Genomic DNA, 23,391 nt, shown 5'->3' with positions numbered 1-23,391 from the left:
TCATCCAATATAATCAAAACAGAAAGTATTTGAATAGATTATGGATATTCAAAGTTCAAGAAATACATCCACGGTCGTATTTTGCGGCAAGTAGTCAACAACAAAAAATTGAGTTACAATGATATTTTTACAGTTGCTTGCACAAATACAAAGAAAAAATAGATATGTGCAACCTACCATGGGACAGAGCAAAACACCCTCAGAACTTTGCTGAAAAATAGTAGCAGGATGAGAGGGACCCTACGATTTTGTGATTAATTATATACAATATAAAAAGATACGAAGAAGATGTTTTGTTTATACCATAATGGGAAGATCTCACAAAAACAAGAGTGATCTCTCCATTGCTATTGAGCCGTTGAAAGAGAAAATTCATTGTCAGTACCTTTCTTTTGAGACTTCACAAGTCCCAGACCATTTTCCTCGACAGGACCACACAGTTTGCAAGGTTTAGATCTTCGGGAACACCAGTGATCTGGTACACTCCGAAAGTGTGTATCAATGAACTTTCTAAATCTCTTCTTGTATTCTTTGGGAGAGATTACAGTCGGCGAATGATTCTTAGGAACAACAAGTGAAGATTTAACCCAATTCTCAATTTGCTTGTCCCAGGTATACTGCCTGACATAGTCAATGATCCCACAGACCAGTTTACGACCTTGACTATCCACTCCCACTAGAAGAGAATAGTCCATCACATTGATTGACTGAAAAAGTAATCGAACATAAGGTCAGGCCCATAGATGGTACATGATAGTAATTGAGATGCAGTTGGAAAAATGTGTAACTCACATTGAGAAAATGTGTGTCATTATACACAGCCCGCTGCAGATTCCTCTTTGATATGCTGCTAACATAGAGAGGTGAAACATTCATATCATTGACAAAATTCTGATCCAAGAGAACATCTCCTGAACATTTGGCAGTGGGGGTAAATCGAGCATGTAAAGCTCCTTTAAGGTCATACTGCCTAGCTATATGCCGACCAAACATAAGATTCTCCATCACCAGGAGATCATGCCTGGCCTCCTTACCATTCTTCGCTCGAATGACGACCTGAAATAGTTTAGATTTTTAAGAATGAGTGGAAAAAAAATAGAAAAAAGGAATAGTTGGTTTATGAATAGCTCTACAATAGATATGAAACGATGATGACTTGGACCAGGATTAAAGTAAATATCATTCACCTGATAGATACCAAGAATTTTAGCAAGACAGGTCTGGTTTCCCAGCTCATAGCACTGGTTCATGTACTCGAAGTAATTTGGAGCAAACTTCATGAAAGAATCGAATTCTGTCCTCTGAATTTCCTTAATAATCAATCGGTCGTCTAATGTCTTGGCAAAGAAAGATTTACTCTTCCCACCTTTGGCATCCCAGTTCCTACAACGGCTTAGAGAAGCAATATAACCGATTTCAGAAGGACAACACCGATCTCGTAACTGACGAAACTGGCTTGCATATGTACTTATAACAGAGTATTTACGCTTCCCACGACTCTTCCCTGAACCCAAAGAAACTTGTGGGTGACCAGCACCATAAGAAAATAGCGAATCCAACAAATCTAAACCATCAAAACTTGATGAATGTGAATCTTCTGAGGAAATAGCGAGTGGAGATAGAATGTTGTCGGAATCTGAGGAACCAAATGAAGACCAACGAGGAGAACCCAAAGAGAATGTTTGAGTCATGCTCTGGGAACTCCCGCTTAGCTTGGCATCCATTCCTCTCTCTTTCTGAGCATCCACTGTTAGATCCTCTGACACGGTATCTCGATCCTTCAAAAATGTCAGAGCACAAGCTATGATGCTTGACAATTCATCCTCATATTCAGTCACAATATAGTCCTTACCAAGAGGAATGTGCAGTCGAGAACCTTCATCAGCAATCAATTTCTGAGCTGTAGATTGTGCCGCATGGCTGTTTAAATATTCAAATTTTGGAAAATACCCTCTCTGGATATCCTCCATGTATTCACGTCGAATGTCTGAAAATGGAGCCCATATCCAACCTCTATCGTTTTCTAGGTTAGATGAAACATATAGATTGTGGTTACCCTTGAGAGAACTGTTTGCATCAGAACCACTGGACTCAACTTCAGTAGCAATTGATACTGTCTTATCAAAATTATCCTCTCCAGAGTTTCTCTTAACATCATCAAAATAATCTTCGGAAGTAGGTTTCATCAAGATATCAGGAACCGCTGATCCTTTTTCATCCAATTCGTCTATGGAGCATGAATTATCTTCGGTAGGTCCTTCAACCGGCCCATGAATAGGAATGTGTTCAATTGGAAACTCACTGCAATCAGTACATATGTCAAACATATTTTCAGCTCCAGAAGTATTTTCGAGAGGACTGAAAGAATTTTCAATAGCAATCTCAGTTGTACCAAACTCTTCCCCAGCGATTGCATCTTCTTGTAGTAACGGTTTGGTTGATTGTAACTTACTTGATTCATTACAGTCCACCTTAAGATCGGATGAGAGTAATGCATGTAGTCTTTGATCCCATAGGTATGATTCAAGCAAAAGCTCCATTCGTAGTCTATTCAAACTTAGAAATTTACAAACATTATCTCCTTGGCTTCCATTCTTTACAGACTCTTTAATGTCGACCTAATTATACATTTACACGACCAAGGAAAAACAATCATGGCCCTGCTACACTTTTTTAACATATAACATAGCAAAGAAACACAGATCAAAACTAAAGTTTTGGAAAACATAGCTGAGAAGTTGATTTCCGGTGTTAACTCATCTCTTCTTAATCATATATGAAAGATAAAAAACAGTTAACAACGATTTAAGTCTTAGCAAATCACTGCTTTCTTTTCCGTCTACAACAGCAAAAAAATATTACCAAACCACGATATCAATCAACAATTTGCTAGACCAGATTCCAACCTTTATCGTGGAAAATTGTCGCGACAACAAAATTATGCTAATATATCAACAATAATCAACTAAAACAAAGAAGAATATAAGCTCCCAGAGGCAATCCTATGTACAAGAGAGCTCAACCCCCTCCCTAGCACAAGCTAGTCTCCAAACCTAATAAATTAACAGAATGAATTCCCAAACTACCTCCTCATTATATTTTATTTATCACTCCCCCTATTTCTAGATTCTTCCAAGATTCGATATCAGGCCCAATATTTTAAAACCCTAATAATATAAAAGTCCATAACAAAACTTGAGGCAGGTATGAGCAAAACCAATACATACTAAAATTAATTCCTAAATAACATTTGGAAAAACAAAATCAGAGTTCATACTTTCCATTTTCTACATGCAAATACTTGTATGCGAGTATACACTGTCATATCAAAATAAATAGGACACCGGCTTATTTCATGCTTCATTACAATAATTCTTTGTGCCCTTATACCACATAATAAAAGATGATAAACAAAAAAATGTAATTAGCAGATGATGACCTCAAACTGAGATCTTTCCCGCTTCAACATCTCCACAATATCAGAAAATTCCTTGCCTGATCCTTGAATATTCAGAGTTACCCTAGCATATCGAGTTTGTATATCCTTCAAAGACTCTTCAATATCACGGAACATTGAAATCCCTTTCAAATACACCTGAAAGAGTGAAATATAATAAATTTTAAGTAAAGATTGCAGATCACAGATTCGTGGGGAAGGATATAAGAGCATTAATTTCATAACCATTCATACATCCTCGGAATCTCTATTAAGAAACTCTCCTCTGACAGAACAGCTGAACTCCAGCTTTTGAGGTGGCAGAGAAACCGAAAAAGTTGCAACTGGAGAGTACTTGAACATGGCAACCATTGGGCCTAATCTGCAAACAATGACAGAAAAATATAAAATGATAAATGAAAGAATTGGCTATGTCTAGTTTTTAAAAAGGTTATCATTGAGAAACAATATAAACTAGCATAAAAGGGGGGAAATTCAAAACCGAGAGGAAAGATAATGACAATAATAAAAAGAGAAAACACTTCATATAGGAGACAACAATCTCCTCCACGACAATCACCTAGAGATAACATGTCTCTTTGGAAATGAAAATACAATGACACTAAGCTGAAGAAATAGCACAAATATTAGACCTTCCGATGTTAGAGTTTTCCATACCCAAAGAAGTATATGAAATCTTTATCAAAAGAATGACCACAGCTGGATAGACTACTGAATGAAGATTGGTTCGAAAAACTGAGCTCCAAAAACTTTCCGAATGATAAACCTTGTGCGTCAGAGGATATCAACACCCTTTTTGTAGATTTTGAGCTTCCATCATGCAGTTTACACTGACCACAGCGACTCCACATCCAAAGCTTCCCTTCAGTTTCCCCAGGAAGATTTCTTTCAGCAGGAAGATGTCTAACTTGGATCGTAAGTTGCTTATTATGGTGTACATAGTAGTAAAAGTGAGCCTCAGGGAATTCTCCACAAGTCTTACACTGGAGTGTCTGTAAGAAAATATGCTATACAGTTTACCATAAAATCAAGGCTAACAGATTTATGAAAGCCAATCAAGAAATCACACAGCTCATTTCAAGGGACCAGTTTGTCAATAAAAATGTTTCAGTTAATACAAAATAGTAACACGTTATGTTAAAACAAAAGGAAAAACAACCTCAAATACTGTCGTCGAGAAGCAACTTAATAGACCAGAGGATGAAAATAACTAGGTTTTGAGAATATCAATAAAGCAGGGTAATACCACCATTGATTTCACCAGGCGAGTAAATCATAGCACTTATTAAAACTTATTATTAAAACCATTACACATCCATGAGACCATGTCTTCAGATTTTGGTAGCTGTCATCCATCTAGAGCATCATGTTCTAGGTTAAGTGAAACACCATCGCATAAATGAAAAAATGCATCAATTATGCCACCTTGAAGTCAAATAAAGTTCTGAAAAATAAAACTTGAAATCAAAATTAGAATGTTTAACTAACCAGTCGGAGTAAATTATCCCGCAAAAAATTTCCGAGCGGAACATCAAAACTTCTGTAAAACTTAATATGAGAAAAATGACTCTGCTCACAGACAGTCCCTCTTGAAGCATTGCGACTGGACATCAAGACTAAAATACTTTCAGAATCCAATACTGAGCTTATCTCATCCTTGTTATTCATTTGCTCTTCAGCACTATCACTTAGATTTTGAGCATCTGGAGATTCTAGCATATATGGCTGCTCATGATTAAGTAAATTGTCCCCCTCAGATCTAGCTTCAAGATTAGTATCACTGTGGTCAGCCACGCCCAAATCAATAGCTATCTGAATATCATTTTCAGATTGACCAAACTCATTTCTTCCATTGAAATTCTGTAAACTGGGTGTACTCAGAGAAGAGTCAGAGAAACAAGGAAAGCTGTCATCCATGACTTTTTTAATAGATGTTGAAAGAGTTAATCCCGGATATGTTGTCGTGCTGTAAGGCTCAAACGAAGATGATGAATTTTCTTTTGACAGTGGGATTGGATTATGAGACCCCGTTCCCTGGACCCCATCAGAAATAGGTATATCAAGAGTAGATGATGTATCAATTTTTGCATCAGATTCATTTTGGGAAGAAATGCTGGTCTTGTCATAGCCAACAGATATCAATTTATTATTGGTGAGTGCTAGGTCCACTACTTCACAGGGTGAAATCGTGTAAAACATTGCTCTCTGGTCTAAAAGGAAAGATGTCTCAAGGATTAAATGATATGCTATGACAACTGCACATAGGACCACACATTTAATCCTTTTCAATTCATCACTGTTCGCTCCCATCAGCAGAATCTGTGCAATGCAAATTTGTTAGTTTATTGAGTTCATTTAATAAAAGATGGTTTTTAATTAAAATGAGGTGATACTCAAATAACAACATGACTCATACAGAAAAGAATTCGAGGCAAGCTTGTACAAATGAAAGAGTGATGATGTTGTTAAAAAAACTATAGGAAACAGCCAGTTTCCTAGAGTTTGGCAGGTATTATCTAAACCCTAGTGTTTGACAAAATTGAATTAAATAGGTAGCAGAAATCTGCTAGTCACTTTCCTAGTGTTCCATACAATGCATGCCTGTTTTCTAACACACTATCATTTTCATTTCCACAAGTTATAAACAGGACATCATTTAGTGAATAGAAAATTTTGTGCCATACCCACAAAAGTAATTCTTACACCAGGAAAAAAATATCCTTTCAGAGAAGGAAGACTTACGGTACATCCAACATGAGCAGGAGAGCCATCGAGGAACATTAACGTTTTACTTGGTTTTTTCCCAGCCTCTGTGGAAACAGCAAGTTCTTCCACAAACTTCTCAATATGAAAGGAATCACATTGCCTCAGTTTTTGGCCAATTGCAACCTCAGATGACAAGATAGGTGAACCGATACAACGAGCAACTCTCTCCAGCCGATGGAGCTTCATGTCAAAGACTAATGTGATCCCTTTAGCAAGAATAGACTCTTGTATATCACGAGAGACTGACTTTTCGACTAAAATAACATTTGGATGGTACATGTCTATCATCTCAACAATGGATTTCAAATTGTTCTTTTCCTGTGAAATGAATATACAATCAGAAAGGATAGACATACAGATATCAAGTTTCTGGATTGAAACAGGAAATTCATGCTTTACCTGCTGCATTGAATCAAATGATGACAATCCACCAGAAGAAAGATCAAGTGACCCGTAAATCAACAGCAGTCTTGGGTTCTTGTACCTCGTTTGCATGTGTTTGTGAGCGGCATGCTTTTTAAACACTAACCCTTTAACTACTCGGCTACAGAGTGTAAAGAAATTTTTCGTTCAGAATATATAATTCACAAAAGAAATTACTGGCATTAAATTAGAAATTACTGCATTCAGAAAAACCAGGATTTCACTGAAGACACATAAAACACACAATCAGTTTATAAGTTAAATCACTTTGTACAATGATCCATGATTAAGATATTTATAGGAAATATAAAATTATTAACTCTTCGTATTTCAATGTCCATAAATAGAGTCACGTTGTATTTTTTCCAGATATACGATTTTTCTAAAACTAATGTCTAGACCTCTATATCCTTGGGGTTACCAGTGTAGAGCTGTACATTATAAACCTTTTGAACTGTTATCAAGACTCTGGGACTTTTCAACCATGGATATCAAATTTGAACCGTGGGAGTAACTAAACACAAAGGTGAAACCTCGACCCTTGTAACAATCAGAAAAACAGAAACTCGAGGTGATGCTATTTAATAAATGCAAAAGACCTAGATAAGATTCCCCCCGTAGTAATGCTTTAGCACACAATAAACCAAGTAAAAATTCCATCTTGAGACAAGTTAAAATAAACGGGAACACCTTACAGGCTAAGCTAAAATTTCGAGAGGAGATAAGATGAATATAAGTTAAAGTGTCAAGCAAGCGGTCGACATATAACTAAAATCCATGACATAATGGATTCTCCAACTCTCTAAGCAAAAAGCCGATTTTCATACATAGATCATATGGAAAAAGACACGGTAGTCTTGTTACCTTTGATTACGAGAACCAGTTGCGATGCATTTAATCTTCACATGTCCATCCGGATCCATTGCTGTGCCTTTGTGTGCAGCAGGTTTCACAAAAGCAGCAGCCTCCCATGATAAAGAAGTCACTATATCCACCCAATTCTCACAATAATTACGACACGAATCAACATCCACTGACTTGATTAGCTGACTAACAAGGGCCTTAAACTTCCCATTCCTAACATCATTCATAACTTTGAGCTTTTCCTCTTTGAATTTTTTAGTTCCACTGCCTTCTTCTCCAAAACCACTCAAAGAGCTAGTTTTAGCCCATTCCCCACTATCGCCACACTCATCATCATCGTCCTCATAATTTGCTACACTACCTACTAAATCGTCCACCTGGTCTTCAGGTTCTGGAGGAAGCCAAAATTCAGTATCCACTTCACCTGAAAGTGACTTTCCAGATCCATAATTAACTAAAGAACCGGCTGTTTCTAAAGTGTAATTTGCTCTTTCCCCAACCTCACCACTTTCAGCAGTTTCTATATTTCTGCTAACTTCTCCAATATCATGTTTGCCATTAACTGGTAAATTTGAGTTGTCCTCGTGCCTTTTCGAAGAAATATCAACACTTTCGGAGCGGCTTGTTTCAATATATCTGCCGACAGGAAAACAAAGTAAGCTCTAGAAGAAATTAAGAGCATCTGAATTCTCTCTAAAATTACACACAAAATATTTTCTCTATCATGCTTCTTAGACATAATTAATTGAACTAAAGTAAAATGCATACCTATCAGAAAAGTTTGCATCAACTGATATATCACCTGCAAAATAAGAATGTAAGTAAGAGCATAGAAAATATTATCAAATAATATGGAAAAACTATAGAGCGAGAAATTACCGCAGCATGATACAGAACTTTCACAGCTTCTTAATGCACCAGAGGGACTGATAGATGGCATTTTGCGAGCACCAACTTGTAATATTATTATCACTTTTAACTTATAGTAGCGAAATCGTGTACAATCCTTGATTTTATAAAAGATAACTCAAATACTACCAGTACAATCTCGAACAAAAGACAAACGTAATTTCACGATCTTACTAAGCCAGTATTTCAATTTCCATAATTTCTTTTCTATTAAAAGTCCTGAAATCCTGTATTTAGAATTTAAAAAAAATAGAAAGAAAATATAGATTAGTGAGGGAATAAACTAAGCTCATTTATACTATAACAAATCAAACGGTAATATCTTAGTGCAGTAATTCAGTATGAGATGATATGTAATAGTAATAATGTATCATTACAAAAATATATTGTCAAATGAAATGCAGTGACTGTTCAAGACTCTAAAGTGACTATTGTGGGCTAAAAAGGAACATCGGTGTAGCACTTTTCTCCACGTACTCAATTAGGATGCTTACAATCGATCATTTACGAACCAATGTAAATCCACATTTCCGGACCAAACTCAAGTTGTTCAGATGAACGATATACAGGGGTTAAAACCGGTTCATTTGACTCACTTTCCAAGCCAAAGCCATGTTGTCCAGTAAAGCAATCCGGTACATTGACCGTTGTCCAGGAGTTCGGTCATTCATTCATTCGATTATTCGATCAGTCAATAGCTGATCGGTAATCAGTCAGGAACCAATAGTTCAGAAATTCAAGTATGCAGAACAATATGATCAAAAAAAAATGTTAAATGCACAATATGATGCAATGTATATGAATGAATCGGTAGTTTATGAAAATTTATTGTAAATTCCAGGACAAATGCCATATGAGTCATAATTGAAAGAAAACTGGTAACGAAGTCACGATAGAAACCTCACATTGATAACTTAGTATTTCGCCCAGTTAACAAGCTCAAGCCAATATAAAATGCTATGAATAGAATTTAAGTCACTTGAGATTGGTAGGATCAAGATTATATATTGGAACATTGTGAAATTCATTTTTGTACAAAAATTGTATCGAATAGTTTTGGTTAAAAATTTATAAATTCATATTAAATCAAAGACATGTCCAAAAAATACGAAACTTCACCGGATGGCTGGAATCATGTCGAAAATTTATCGGTAAAGGTGAAAATCGGATTCTGGCCAGCGCGTGTGGCTGCTCAGATGGTCACGCGCGGATAGGATTTTTCCGACCAATTTGGTTTCGATTTTACTCTTTTTCAAATTCGAACAAGATCAATAACAGATTTTGAAAAACTAAAATGGTGATCAAGCTCGTTTCCGACCAAAAAATGTACTTCAGGCGACTAGAAGGATGATCGGCCGGCACATATTTAAACTAGAAAATATTTTGAACACTTTTTTATTTAAAAATTGCAGTGAAAATTGTTCAAGAAGATGAAATAATATAGGCTGAATTAGGTACCTTAAAAACAAGTTTCTAGAATTTTTCAAAAAAAAATTTATTTGCGAATGTTGATTTTCTGGGCAAAATTGATTGATGACTTTGCTACACCTTCTATACACGTTGATTGTTTTGTAAAATAAGAGTTTTGTGAAAAAATTTGGAATTTTTGAAGATGATTTGCTATTTTTCCACCATTTTTTCTTATTTTATCCCTCTTATCCTACTCTAATTCCTCACTCATTTTCTCTTTAAAGCCACGAATTTCAGAGGTTTTTTTTTGTGATGAGAGACCTCTTTATAGGCAAAGTGAGATGGGACGAGTCACTACACATAACCAAGTGTTGGCCTAATTTGGTGGCACCTATTTGCTATTAAAATTAATTAAAAAAAGACACTTTTCATTAATTAATATAATAGTTAGACACTTCAATGATTTTCACAAGTGCTTATTCTATTTATTAATTTAGTATATTTTTGCACGTATGAGATGTAGTATACTTGAGTATTTATTTTGGCTTTTTTTTATTCATTTTTAAGTCATTTATACTAAATAATAATTTTCTAGAATTACTTTTCTCCTCAAGTATATTACATACCTATTTATATACTTATAACTTACGTGTAAAGTCTAATCTTAATTTATTTATAAGTACCTTAAATATTTGGGGTGTTACACATTTCTTGAGAGTTCTCGATTTTTTGGATCCTTGTAGCTTTGTTCACCCAGAACTTGCAGAATTGGATAAAGTGTGCACAATTAGAATTCGCATTCGCGGTCAGTGCAATTACTTGACTGTTGGCAAATGTGCGCCACAAATCCTGTCAACCTGAATATGCCGACTAAAAAAATTCAGAAATACAATCTAATTCGGTGGAAAGATGGACAAAAACTCAAGATCCCAAATAGAACAGTAGACAGACAACAACATAAAATTCCAAGAATTTGCAAGAAATCAATTAAAACTTGTGCATACTCAATTCGCTGATCAAATACAGAGGAACAACCAAAATGCGTTTAGCAACAAAAAGAATACAAGTTGTGTCCTGAAAATTCATAGCGACAGCTATACACGATCATTCTTGAGGATTAAAACAGTTTAATTCAATATAATACGAGTTAACAAGAGACAATTCGTATCCTGGTTTCAAATTAAAGATTTTCAGTTTCAATATACAGACAAGGAAAATAACTCATAACAATCCCGTCGTCAAACTTCACAGGGCAAACGAAAGATAAACATGTGAATCCAAGAACGAAAATTACCAAGACAGACTAATTACCGCACCAAGAAGTTAAAAGATGAAATTTCAAATTCCAAGGGGCTCAGCTTCGAATTCCCAATTGAGGAAGTCAAAATCTTTGAAATGCAAAGTAAAAAACAAGAACCAACAACCAAAACCTCCAAGAATTTATGAGCGGGTTGATTGTGACTGTCAAGTCAATGTAGCACCCGATCATCGTTAATCGTGATTTTCAAGAAAGGTAAATCACATAAATCCAGCTGGAACAAAACAACATCAAAACCATCCAACTGTGAATCTGATTCCATAATAATATTGGGATTTTTTTTAAATAATTATTCCAAGAACCCAAAAAAAATTTATTCACAACACACTTACTGCCGAGTAAATCCGACGAACAAGTAATCACAATCTGGAACTTCCACCACAAAGTATTACCAATCTTGAATCCCAGATGATATCTCTAGCTCCAAAAGGTAGAAATCCGAAAATCTTGGATTATAGATTTCAAGTCACCAAAAAATGTATGGAAGAGAAGAATGAGTTAAATAAAATGAGAGAAAAAAAATTTGGTGGAGACGGAATGAAAAAGAAGCAATTAAGTTTTCTCCACTGGAGCCCACATCTTGTGTTTAACTGCTCGGAAAATTCAAATTTGTACTGTTCATCATCCAGTTCATATATATACATACATACATACATACAATTTTTATATGCTAAATCACGTCTTACATATTAATATTATCTCGATGGTTGATACAAAAATAGAACGATAGATGGAAAACACATCAAAATTGTGTACACATTTTTTTTGTGAGTGATATAATTTATATGTGTATATACATGTAGTTCCAGTATTTTCAAAAACAATATAACTTTTATAAGACTAACTAATGAGTCAATTTTATAAGAGGAATCTCCGTGACTCATAAAAATATTATTTTTATATAAAAAAATATTATTTTTATTATAAATATACATCATCCGACAACGTCTATGCATAACAAAAATTTTGCGTAAAAACATGATCTCGGATGCACGAATATTAAATCAACCCAAAACAATAAAGTATTAATATTAAATTACTTTTTCCATTGAGTTGACAATACCGTGCCGGATAAAATCTAATTAATTAATATAAAAAATTCTTGTTAAATTGTATCCATAGTCAATTTTATAATATAAATATTTTTATCGGCTCGTTAAAAATTATTAATTTTTATGTTAAAAATTTTAGTTATTACTCTATATAGATATATTCAACACAAATCAATACGTGAAATCGTCCAATGAGGAACCTGGTCACTAAAATTAGTAAACAAAAATATCATGGAAAGACAAGGGGTAGATTCTTAAAAAGCACATGCGAAGAAAAAAGGCTCCCTACATACGTGATTTGGACACAAAGCAGCACGAAAATTGCATTCATTTAATGTAAACGGATAAAATTACTTTAAATTAAAAAATTTAATAATCAATTTTAAAAATATATATTTATATTAATTTATCTATTCATTATCATCGTTACTCCATCCATCTCAATTATATGAATTTTTTTTCATTTTGGATTATCTCATATATAATATATAGTATTTTTTATATTTAATAATATTTTTCTTAATTTTTTTACTATTATCCATGTCGAGTCTGTAAAAATCAAATAAGTCGTGAATTAAAAAAATTAAAGAATTGTTTACAATTTGGATTTTTTTTTATTATGATAATTATTATTGTAGCTTGTAGGCGGTGAATAAAAGAAAGGAGAAAACAGAGGGATGCTAGCTTCATATACAAGAAACCATTTTTATGGATAAGAAGATTGGATAAAAATTTAGTGATATAAGAAAGCTGTCCAAATATTTAAATTCAGCAACCCATTTATATTTTATGTAATAACGAATTAGTCCCTTTTAATTATTATTTTTTAAAAAAAAACTATAAATTGTGAATACTACAAAATTTTACTGTATTCAAATTAAATAATAATAAATAAAAGTACCCGGCAGGTTGATAAAAATCGATTGGTGCGAAAATGATAGGTGAACATGAATTAAAATAACAATCAAATTGACGAAATTTTGAAGTGGTCGGGTAACTTGAATGATATTTAATTATAATATATGATATTTAAAAATGGAATTAATTTTTATTATTTAAAAAAGCAATTCCAAATTAAACAGCACATTTACATATTTATTTAAAAAATTATATAATATTAGAAGCAAATTTGAAACTAAAAAATCGTTATTTTCAAATAAACCTCGATCCATTTTAACATGAAAGTAATTTGAAAACACGTTACATTTAAGATTTTTATTAACAAAAAATGTCCAAATCGCTATCGAACAAAAAGTGAATAATTTTTCAAACCACCCTTATATTTTCTTTAATAAACCCAAGAATTGAAAGTAAAACACATGCAAACTTAACAAAATCATGCAAGAGGAAAATGGTTAATGAATTGACAAAAGAAAATTAGTGGTTTTTATATGTCAACTAATCTTATCCGAAAAATAACATATTTTCGAAATGATATAAAACAAATAAGTTTTAAAATAATCGTGTTCGACACTTTTAAATAATAAATTATATTCGAGGGTTTGTTCTTCCAAACGTGCGAAATGCCTGTATAGATAAATAATATTATGATTATTAAAATATTTAAGCTAGATGTAGAGTGATAATGAATAAATAATAAGTATGTTTGGTTTAGTCAATTAAATTTAATATAACATGATAAATTGAAATTTTGACATTTTTCAATAAATAATGAATATAAATATATATAAATATTTATTTAATAAACAAAAAACAAAGAAATAAAATAATGGCGATTCTCAAACCAATTGTAGTTAATGAACCATTAATTAAAAATTTTGGACTGAAGAGCAATTTAGGATATAGTAGTTACCCGTTACATTCAATAGGATATAATTTCGCCGACACGTCATATTCTTAGCGGTCTATGTATTTTATTTTCAAATAATATTAATGGGTATTAATTAATTATCAACACACACCTTTCATTTTTCTTGAACAAATCCAAGAATTGAAGAAACGACTCATGCAACCTTAGCAAAATCAATATTTGTTGTAGGAAAATGAATACACGAGAGAAAAATTACCTTTGTGGTTTTCTAAATCTCAACTGATATTATCGTATAAAATTGCATTTTCCAATGAATGTATATACAGATGAGTAGGTCTCTTGTGAGACGATATCACGAATGTTTATCTATGAGACGGGTCAATCCTATAGATATTTACAATAAAAAGTAATACTCTTAGTATAAAAAATAATATTTTTTCATTGATGATCTAAATAAAACATATGTATCACAAAATACGACATGTGAGACCGTCTCACACAAGTTTTTACCAATATAGATATACCCAACTTGCATATAAACAAAAGAAACATAACTTTGCTCGTGAGTGCCGAGTTGGTGGAATAGATGATCACTTAATTAATGGCCATAAGTTCGATCTCTTTATCAATATTTTTTCAAGCGATAATGTTGCATCGAGTTTGTTCAATGAGGTTTACATGACTAGCATGACTTACACACTACTGCGTTAGCTCGGATGTTTATCCAAATATCTTGTTCTTCTTTTGTTCGATCACAAACAATCAAACCAGCTATTGAAAGATAGAAAGTCAATCCATATATCGGTTGAATGATCTCTAATTCATTACTACAAAAAAATAAATAAAAAAAAAAGAAAATAAAAGAAACATATGATCGTGTGGGGTCTATCTTACTTTAGCGGCAAGAATATCTATTTAGCTTTCACTTATATCCATACTTTTATGTGTGCCACTTTCATGAATTCAAATTTTGAAAAGTTCATCTTTTTCGTAAGTTCTGTCTAAATTTGGCTCACACACTTTTGTTCGATTTTGAATCAAACCCATCTGGGCCTAACAATTTCGTGGCATTGGTTCGGACAACAAATTATTAGAAAACCAACCCAATTTCTGATTTTTTTTCCCTTTTTTCACTAGAGTAGGTCTCTTGTGAGACGGTCTTACGAATCTTTATCTGTGAGACGGGTCAACCCTACTGATATTCACAATAAAAAATAATACTCTTAGCATAAAAATTAATATTTTTTCATGGATGACCCAAATAAGAGATCCGTCTCACAAAATACGACCTATGAGACCGTCTCACACAAGTTTTTGCCCTTTCACTAATGTTTGTTTTAACTTTTAATGGAGCGAATTTATTTCAACATAAAAAATTATCTCTTTCGAGTAAAAATGAAAATAAAATACAAATAATAGAAGGACGATCTTACTTAGCATGTGGTATTATCATTAGAGTTGAGCAATACGATATTAGTTTGATTTATGATAAAAACTTGAATTATTACAATGCTATCGGTTTTATAAAGTTGTAAATGAAACCAAACCAAACCCGAAACAAGAAATCCTATTATATTATTTAAAATGATTAAATTTATCTCAATTTTGTTTAAAAAATAACTTTATAAATAGAATGTTTATGCTCAAACTCCAATCATTTCCAATTATTAATAATATTATTGAGATTTTGAATCAAATCCGATCATCGGAGTAAGTTGAAGCGTCGCTATAGGAATATTAATCATATGCAAAAACATTGAAAATATCTTTTCAGACATTCCCACACATGCATTGTACATATTGGGTTGGATGTCGTATTTTGCCTATTTTTTTGATGTGATCAATCGAATGACTAGTCAGCCATAGAGAATCTGAGTGTACGTGTGTAGAATTATTTCAAGATTGGGCTTGGGATTACTATATTTATGAAAAATAATAATTGAAGGGCAAGGAATTTCGATTTATTGATGGGTTTTATTTTTTAAAAAAAGATAATTTGATACAATAGAAGTAGTAATTACAAAAACTATTCGACATATCTTGTAAGAATCATGCTGAAAATTTGAATCAAATTTACGGTGAATAAAAATTATGTCTCATGAATGTGTGAGTGTCTTTTGACTATCCAAATTCTTGAATTAGTTGTGGCTCATTATTATGGAATTGTCTTTTGACTTTCTACATTCTTTAGTTAATTGAAAACTTTTGTCTCTTCATATTCTTGAGTTAATAGAAAGATTAATTGAGTAAATTAACATTGCATGACTCTTGCTATGTATTTTGATGCTTATAAATAGTGTGTTTACTCATTTCAAATATATGAAAATCTTATCTCTTTCAAGCATTCTCTTTCATTTCATATTGTTAGCTTTCCGTTTGGCTTCAATAAATTTCGGTGATAAAGTAAATGTACGTTTTCAGTTCGTCGTAGTAGTGCATCATGCTAAGTCACTGCTTGTTGTTCCCTTGTATCACGAGAAATAGACGTCCGAGACGACCCTCGAAGCACATACAGGAGGAGACAAATCTGTTTTAAGGACATTGTACTTCGTACATGCCACAGTTTGATTTATTTTAAGCTTTGCTCTACTGTATTTTTTTCACCTTTTAGTTCACTGATTTTTACGAAAATTTACTGTACTTTATCATTGATATATTGTGCAACAAATCCAACATCTAAAAATTGACTCGACAATAGTTCGAGTTGTCTTCAAGCTTTCCCGATAAAGATAAGCAAATGTTAATTGCCAAAAGTGATGGTTGTTCCTCTATGTAAAATATAAAATCAATCAATTTCTATTCAAAAAGTGCATCTATTTTACCTTCCAAAGAGGGAAAATAACATATAATACTAGCCCCAAAGGCCAAAAGTGAAATGGATTATGTAACTCAATGAAAAAGTAGAAAAGAGAGAATTCAAGATTTTGTTCTGGTAGCCTCCCATTTTGTTTTAATTGCCACTTCCAGCATTACAACTATCATCCCTCACTTTTTGTACACAATGGCAATATGGCTTCATGGTTTGCATCCTCAAATTCAATTTCCTCGTACTCTTCAAAAACTGATATATGTTTGGATCCCTTCTCTACAAGGATAAATAACAACTAGACGAGCTATCAAGCGCTTGGAATTTAAAAAATGAATCAAAATGTCGAAAAATATAACATGTTTATAACTATAATGACATATTTTCGTTGAGAAAGTGTTGTTGGAAAAGTGATTGGTAGGCTTTATCTATTAGTAGGTTTCCCTTGGGGAAAGGCTATGACTCAAAGGTGGATAATAACACTTCAAAATACACGAGTCACAACTCACATATGAAATCATGTGGAACCCATGCGACTCAACAGCGAAGACTACTCGAGGTGTAAAACTCCCGGTATAGCATCGGCTCGACTTCAACTTTTTCTTGAAGTAACACTTGTAAAGGTTAAAAGATTTGAAATATTTAGATAGTCAACTATAATATTAACACATGGTGGATGGATGAGAGTAGTGGACGGCGCCAACCTAAGCATGGCATTGTCAGCCAACCCTATGCATTAATAGAGAGAGTAGGCCTCATTTATATGTGATGTATGTTCTCTTTTAGCATTAGGTGATTCATTCATTAATACAAAAGTGCATGCAGCATCCCCCATTTCTTATAATAATGATTGAGATGATAGCAGGTAGTGGAAAATTATGTATGCTGAAATTTAAAAGAAGGCTGAAAAGGGTCTTTCTCTGCATCATTTCTATGCTTTTTTCATGGCCATTATGATTCATTTTTATTCACGGATGGAGCAAATTTGCAGTGTTTTAAGTGTTCGTTTTTGTTATAATTGCCTGCTTCAAAGAGACAGCGCACACAAAATTACAGTAAAGTGAACCAACAGCTGTGCGAATCAATGCCCATTGGGCCTGAAATGACCATTGCTCAACACAAAATCTTGTGCGTTTTGGCATTCATTGTTTCTTAATTAATGATTACACTTTCCACACTCCATTTGGTTTGAGTTCTCCAACTTTTTCTTTATTGCTATTCTCATAGTTTGATTCTTTCAGATTGTCAAGCTTAGAAAAAGTTCCCAAATTTACATTTATGTGTGTTACATTTGGTCTTACACATCTCTCCTACTATATTATATTCATAAATATACTTGCTATATTACTAACTCCTAGGTCGATTCATAGAGTGAATATATTAATTTATTTCTAGAACATATATTTTTATGATCGGGAAACTCGTAGTCGTTATCTTTCATTACTCATTGGGTATACCTTTCAGACTAACACGGTGATCTGCGAATCACGTTATCAAGATAAACAACATTGAGCAAGTCTTATGCAAGAAACTCGTCTCCAAAAAAACTTATAGAAGAAATCAAACTAATGATCATTGGTCAAACACTTACTTATTCCATCAACTAAAACACCTCACGGATGACATGTTTATTTTGTTTTTAGTTTGTCAAACAAAAAGAAATTGAAAAAAGAAACCAATGCAACAAAAAACCTTATCCATGCTCTAACTCCAAGAATGGATACTTGAGTGGCCAAATTTGAAATTACCCTTGTCTCCTAACTACTGCGAATGCCATGCGCAGAAGCTATCATCATCTTAAAACAAAGTAGCCTTTAATCAAATTTCATTATGCAACACTATTAGCTCATTTCGTGTACGTATGTGTGGTGTGGTCCCTCACTAAGCATTGAAATTTGACAACTAATTATTAATTATTATTATCACACACCTAATTAAGACAACTTACAATTAATTACATAATCAACGAGCAAATCCATGTATTTATCTCAAGGTTATATGTTATTACCAGTTCATTAATTCCAGATAATCATAACTAAACAACGAAAATAATTTAAGAAATTTTTGTATCCGTCTATGGTTCATTAAGAGGAAAATGAAACATTCGTGGAGAACGAATTAAATTGTAGCCCATGGCATCCGCATAGGATGTAAAAGGATGGTCTCCCGGTATAATAACACTTAGTTCTATTAATATTAATACCTATTTTACGAGGGTAAAAACTTGTGTGAAACGGTCTCACGACAACAAAGAAACAAAGACACCAAAAAAGTAGTAGTAAAAATCCCACTTTCCAATGAGATCTCAAAACACCAACATCCTTTCGCACTCTCCAAAAACCCACGAGCACTATCAAGGTAGAAAATAAATAATACAAAATACAGAAATTCAATACAAACAAGATTTCTTGTCCCCCCTTATCCCACCTAGAAAAAAGATGCACCAATAATTTAAAATAATTTCGAAATTTGTAATTACCATGTAATAAGGATTATTTTGCATTATCTTCTAAATAAATCAGGAAATGACCAAAACGACACTTTAGGATGATTGATGGGGTCCAAAGGGCCATAATTCAAATGGTGAGCTTCAAATGTCATTGTGGGTTTGTTAACCGTAAGGTGTAGGGGGAGCATCATACATTGTACGACCAAAAATCAAGAAAAATCGTTGTGGGAAAAATAAATAAAAATAATAATAATTTTTTATGTGATAAAAAAATAGTAAAACAAGGGTTGAGTGGCCTAAAAAGTCTGGTTTTTTCTTTTTCAAAATTCAAAGAATCCCATGATTTCAAATCCTTTAAAAGTAGACATATATTAAATAGATAGTATAAATAGAAAACAAAACCCCACAAATTTCAAGAGAATAGAAGGGAAGTAAAGGAACAAAGTCAGTCGCTCGAGGAAGTAAAAAAAGGAAAGAAGAGGCCAAATAGCACTCATACCAAAAGAAGATGTTAATATATGTATAATATTATCTTTAAATTTTATTTGCTATTGAAAAAACAATTGTTTCCATGATTTTTAAATGAAGGCATAAGTAACTCAAGAAAAAGAAAACAAAGAAATAAAGGGAATTTGAAGAATAGACAAACTTTAGTTTGTGGTCTCCAGTCACAGTCAATTCGGTCAAACTTGTTACAACTCAATCTAAAATCATTTAAAGCATCATCAAAAAGCAAGATTTTACTTTAAAAAACTGGTACAAATTGTTTATTTATTTTTTCCTCTGTAATACAAGTATATAACCCCCCCCCCCCCCCCCCCACACCGCACCCCCACCCCACCCTCCATACCAGATAAAAGGAAGAAATTGCATGAAAGTTCATAAGGATTTCATGTCCATCAAATTTGCCTCCTTTCACTATCTCTTTTCCTAAGGAGGGGATTTTGTTTTCCCCTTTTTCTTTATTTTCCTTCTTCCTCTGTTCGCATAAAACAATGAAAATGGCAGATTACCAATCATATTTTCCCCTCAATAGGAAACAACCATCATTGCTCCCAACAATCTTTTCTCAATCTTAGAAACCTGAGCTGCTTCTAACATTTATATTCCTTCATTTATTTCCCCCTTATTTCGATATAAATATCAGTCTCTCTTAGTCCTTTTATCTAGCCTTGGTTTTATATATGTTTCCTGATATATAGTTTTTTGTTTTTTTTAATGATGGATCCTTCCTCCAACTCTGTCAATGGATTCTACAGTTACTTGACTCGAGGGATTGATGATCTTGAACGTATGTTTCTGTCGAACAATTTCATGTCAATCCAGTTTCTCCAAAGAGTTTTGTCCCTTCTGAGATCTTTGCACTCGCGGATGACCCTTTTGGTGGGGAAACTAAGCTTGCCGGTTGGTGAAAAATGGCTTGATGAATACATGGATGAGAGCTCCAAGCTTTGGGAAGTCTGCCATGTCCTGAAATCTGGTGTTTCGGGCATGGAGAATTACTACTCTGCATGCCTTAACATAACTTCCTCATTCGACGGCCATGGCCATTTAAGTCCACAGCTTTCACGCCAGGTGAATGAATACTAGCAATCAAGATTATTTTTTATCGATAAAGATTAGATTTTTGGTTTGATGGCTTGTATAAGTTTTTTTCTTTCTTATTTAATTTCTTGATCAAACAGGTGATCCGGGCTATATCTGGATGCAGAAGGGAGGCCGTGGGGCTGGAGGAAGAAAACAGGTCTCTCATAGAGACAAGAATTGAACCACTTTCATTGAAATTTGATGAAAACATTTCAGTAGAATCAAAGCTAAATGGATTCAATGGATTCAGGGGAGTGCTTTATGCAATGAGAAATGTCAGTTCATTTTTACTCCTGATTTTGCTCTATGGATTAGTGTTCTGCTGGCCTGAATCAAATTTCTCAAGAAACATCGGATACGAAGGGCGCATGTTATTTGGATCACCTTTCATGATGTCAACAAGCAGGCTGCAACAGAGGGTGGCGGGTGAAATCAATCAGATAGCAGGTCGACCCGGAATTCTGCTGTATGAATTCAGGAGATCTAGAGAAGCCATGGATGAGCTGAGGATGGAGATGGAGACGAGGAGTTCACAGGGAACTGTGGACTGGGAGTCAGGAGGAGGGATAAGGGAAAGTGTTGAGAATTTGAAGGATTGTTTTGGGATTTTGAGGTCTGGGACTGAGAATATTATTGGTCAGCTTGATGATTTTTTTGATGAAATTGTGGAAGGAAGGAAGATGCTCTTGGATTTCTGCAGTCATAGGTAGAGAATCAATGAGCTTTTTTTCAATCCAAGAAATGGCCAAAAAAAGAAGGAAATACAAGTGTAGGAAAAATTAACAGTTGGTTGAATGTAACTCTTAAAAAAAAAATCTTTAGTTTCTCTTTTTTAAACCATATGTCCTCCCATCCTTTTGTGGACTCTTTGTTTTTACAGCTGCTAAAGTTGGAGAAAAGTGCACACAACTTTCTTCCAAGACCCCAAAATGGAAATTCCTTAAAAGAAAATCAAATATTTAGCAAATGAAATAACTTATGAATATAACTAAACTCATCCTACTTATATGACGGGGGCCAGATTATGCCGTAGACCACAAACTCAACAATCATCAAGATTCCAGCATGAGAATCCAATGGCCAACAACTCAAAAAAAGTCGAGCCAAATTGTTAGTATCACTGTATGTGATTTGTTAAAAAAAGGAACATGACAGTACAAACAACAAGCTGCAATGCAGAAGAAGCAAACTTGACCAAACATAAATGTAGAAGCCTCCCTGTGTTTCTGTCTTCCATAAAAAGAAAGCAGTAAAAAATAAAAATAAAAAATAAATAACAGAAACTTCTTGTTGAACAAACAGAAGGGAGACACCAGGGGCCAAATCTTGATATTATATATATAGTTCTTTTATTTTAATAGAAAAAGTAATTGTTGTTGTGTTGTTTGATCGTCTGGTAGTGACTTTGTGTGCGGTAAAAATGTTGATCATTCCCAGTTGGGTGGCTTTGGTAAAAAGGACTGTTGGATTCCTGGGTTTGGCTTTAATGTCAAAAGCAAATGCATTTTTTTGCACTTTGTGAAGCTTTTGTCTGGTTTTGTGTGTTTCCTTTGAAAGCATCCTGCAACTGCCATCTTTCGATGTGCACTGAGTAAACATCTGGATAAACACAATAATTTGCAAATCACTGTTAGCCAAGTAAACCACATGCAAACCCTATGAAAATTTCGTTCGAGAAGATGTTGGTAGAGATAATTGAACTCTTGATCATTGACCAAATGCTTACATACTCCAATAACTACTCTATAAGGTGTTGATAAATAATATACTACGAAAGTTTTTACCATATTTAGAAAGTTCTTGTCAAAAATAATATACTATGAAAGAAATATTTTTTAGTATTATCGCATTCACTGCTTCATTAATATTTGAAATCAAATAAAAATAAATACATAATTAAATGTGAAGCTTTTCAATTTATTTTTTAAATTAAAGTTTGAATTTGATATATTTTGAAAATATAAACTACATTTAAGTGTCTACATTGATTATATCATTTCATTTAATTCCAATTATATTATTTTTATATATTAAATTATCACTATTCTCGATCATATTAAATATAAATCTCAAGGTTAATTTTAATTGATTATTTTACTGAAACATAAATCATGATTTGAAATGATTCTAAGTTTATATATATGATATGCGATGTGTTATTTATAATATACACGACTAGGGACAGTTCAATCTGTCTTAAGTCACACGGATACAAGCTTAGGAAGAATCGGGAGAAGGATTTATTATAATAGTCAGTACTTTTGCATCTTATGTCTTCACCAGAGTGGATAATTTAAAAGTTATACTTGACTTTGTTGTAGCAGTGACTGTATTCTTCCAACCTCAGTGCACAGTTCAACAACTTGTCCTATATTCTTGCTATGAAATGCATACACAGATTTTTGGGAGCATTGGTGAGATAAGCTGAACGACAGGCAATATCTCTTTTGTCTCTGTGTTGTTGTGCATGTCTGCATGCCGTGGGTTGTCTCTTTTGATATATAAACATCTTTTAATATCGGTTTGTGTATAACATCAAGATTACCAACAACCACGATGATAACTTTTAAGATAACCAA

The 23,391-nt window shown here is 33.4% G+C and overlaps 2 protein-coding genes across 3 annotated transcripts; one reads left to right on the top strand and one right to left on the bottom strand.

Annotated features, from left to right (window-relative positions):
* Positions 1 to 10: 10 nt before the first annotated feature.
* LOC142551717 (putative 1-phosphatidylinositol-3-phosphate 5-kinase FAB1D) lies at positions 11 to 11,699 on the bottom strand. 2 transcript variants are annotated; one of them, XM_075661096.1, is made up of 14 exons: positions 11,480 to 11,699; positions 10,513 to 10,699; positions 8,390 to 8,646; positions 8,279 to 8,312; positions 7,511 to 8,146; positions 6,623 to 6,767; positions 6,200 to 6,541; positions 4,946 to 5,776; positions 4,115 to 4,449; positions 3,692 to 3,818; positions 3,440 to 3,595; positions 1,188 to 2,618; positions 793 to 1,056; positions 11 to 707 (listed from the first exon to the last, which is right to left on the bottom strand). In XM_075661096.1, exons 3-14 carry the CDS (start codon positions 8,448 to 8,450, stop codon positions 348 to 350), a joined length of 4,722 nt encoding a protein of 1,573 aa, XP_075517211.1. In that variant the 5' UTR covers positions 8,451 to 8,646; positions 10,513 to 10,699; positions 11,480 to 11,699; the 3' UTR covers positions 11 to 347. The 2 variants fall into 2 exon arrangements, with proteins under 2 accessions (XP_075517211.1, XP_075517210.1); XM_075661095.1 differs by having other exon boundaries at positions 10,513 to 10,686.
* An 8,381-nt stretch (positions 11,700 to 20,080) lies between these two features.
* On the top strand, positions 20,081 to 21,641 carry LOC142550955 (uncharacterized). Its single transcript, XM_075660005.1, has 2 exons — positions 20,081 to 20,800; positions 20,911 to 21,641. The coding sequence occupies exons 1-2, from the start codon at positions 20,444 to 20,446 to the stop codon at positions 21,520 to 21,522; spliced, it is 969 nt and encodes a 322-aa protein (XP_075516120.1). The 5' UTR covers positions 20,081 to 20,443; the 3' UTR covers positions 21,523 to 21,641.
* The last annotated feature ends 1,750 nt before the right edge of the window (positions 21,642 to 23,391 follow it).

Source organism: Primulina tabacum, chromosome 7, assembly GCF_025594145.1.
Source record: "Primulina tabacum isolate GXHZ01 chromosome 7, ASM2559414v2, whole genome shotgun sequence".
Lineage (NCBI taxonomy): Eukaryota > Viridiplantae > Streptophyta > Magnoliopsida > Lamiales > Gesneriaceae > Primulina > Primulina tabacum.
This window is presented reverse-complemented; position numbering and strand designations above follow the sequence as displayed.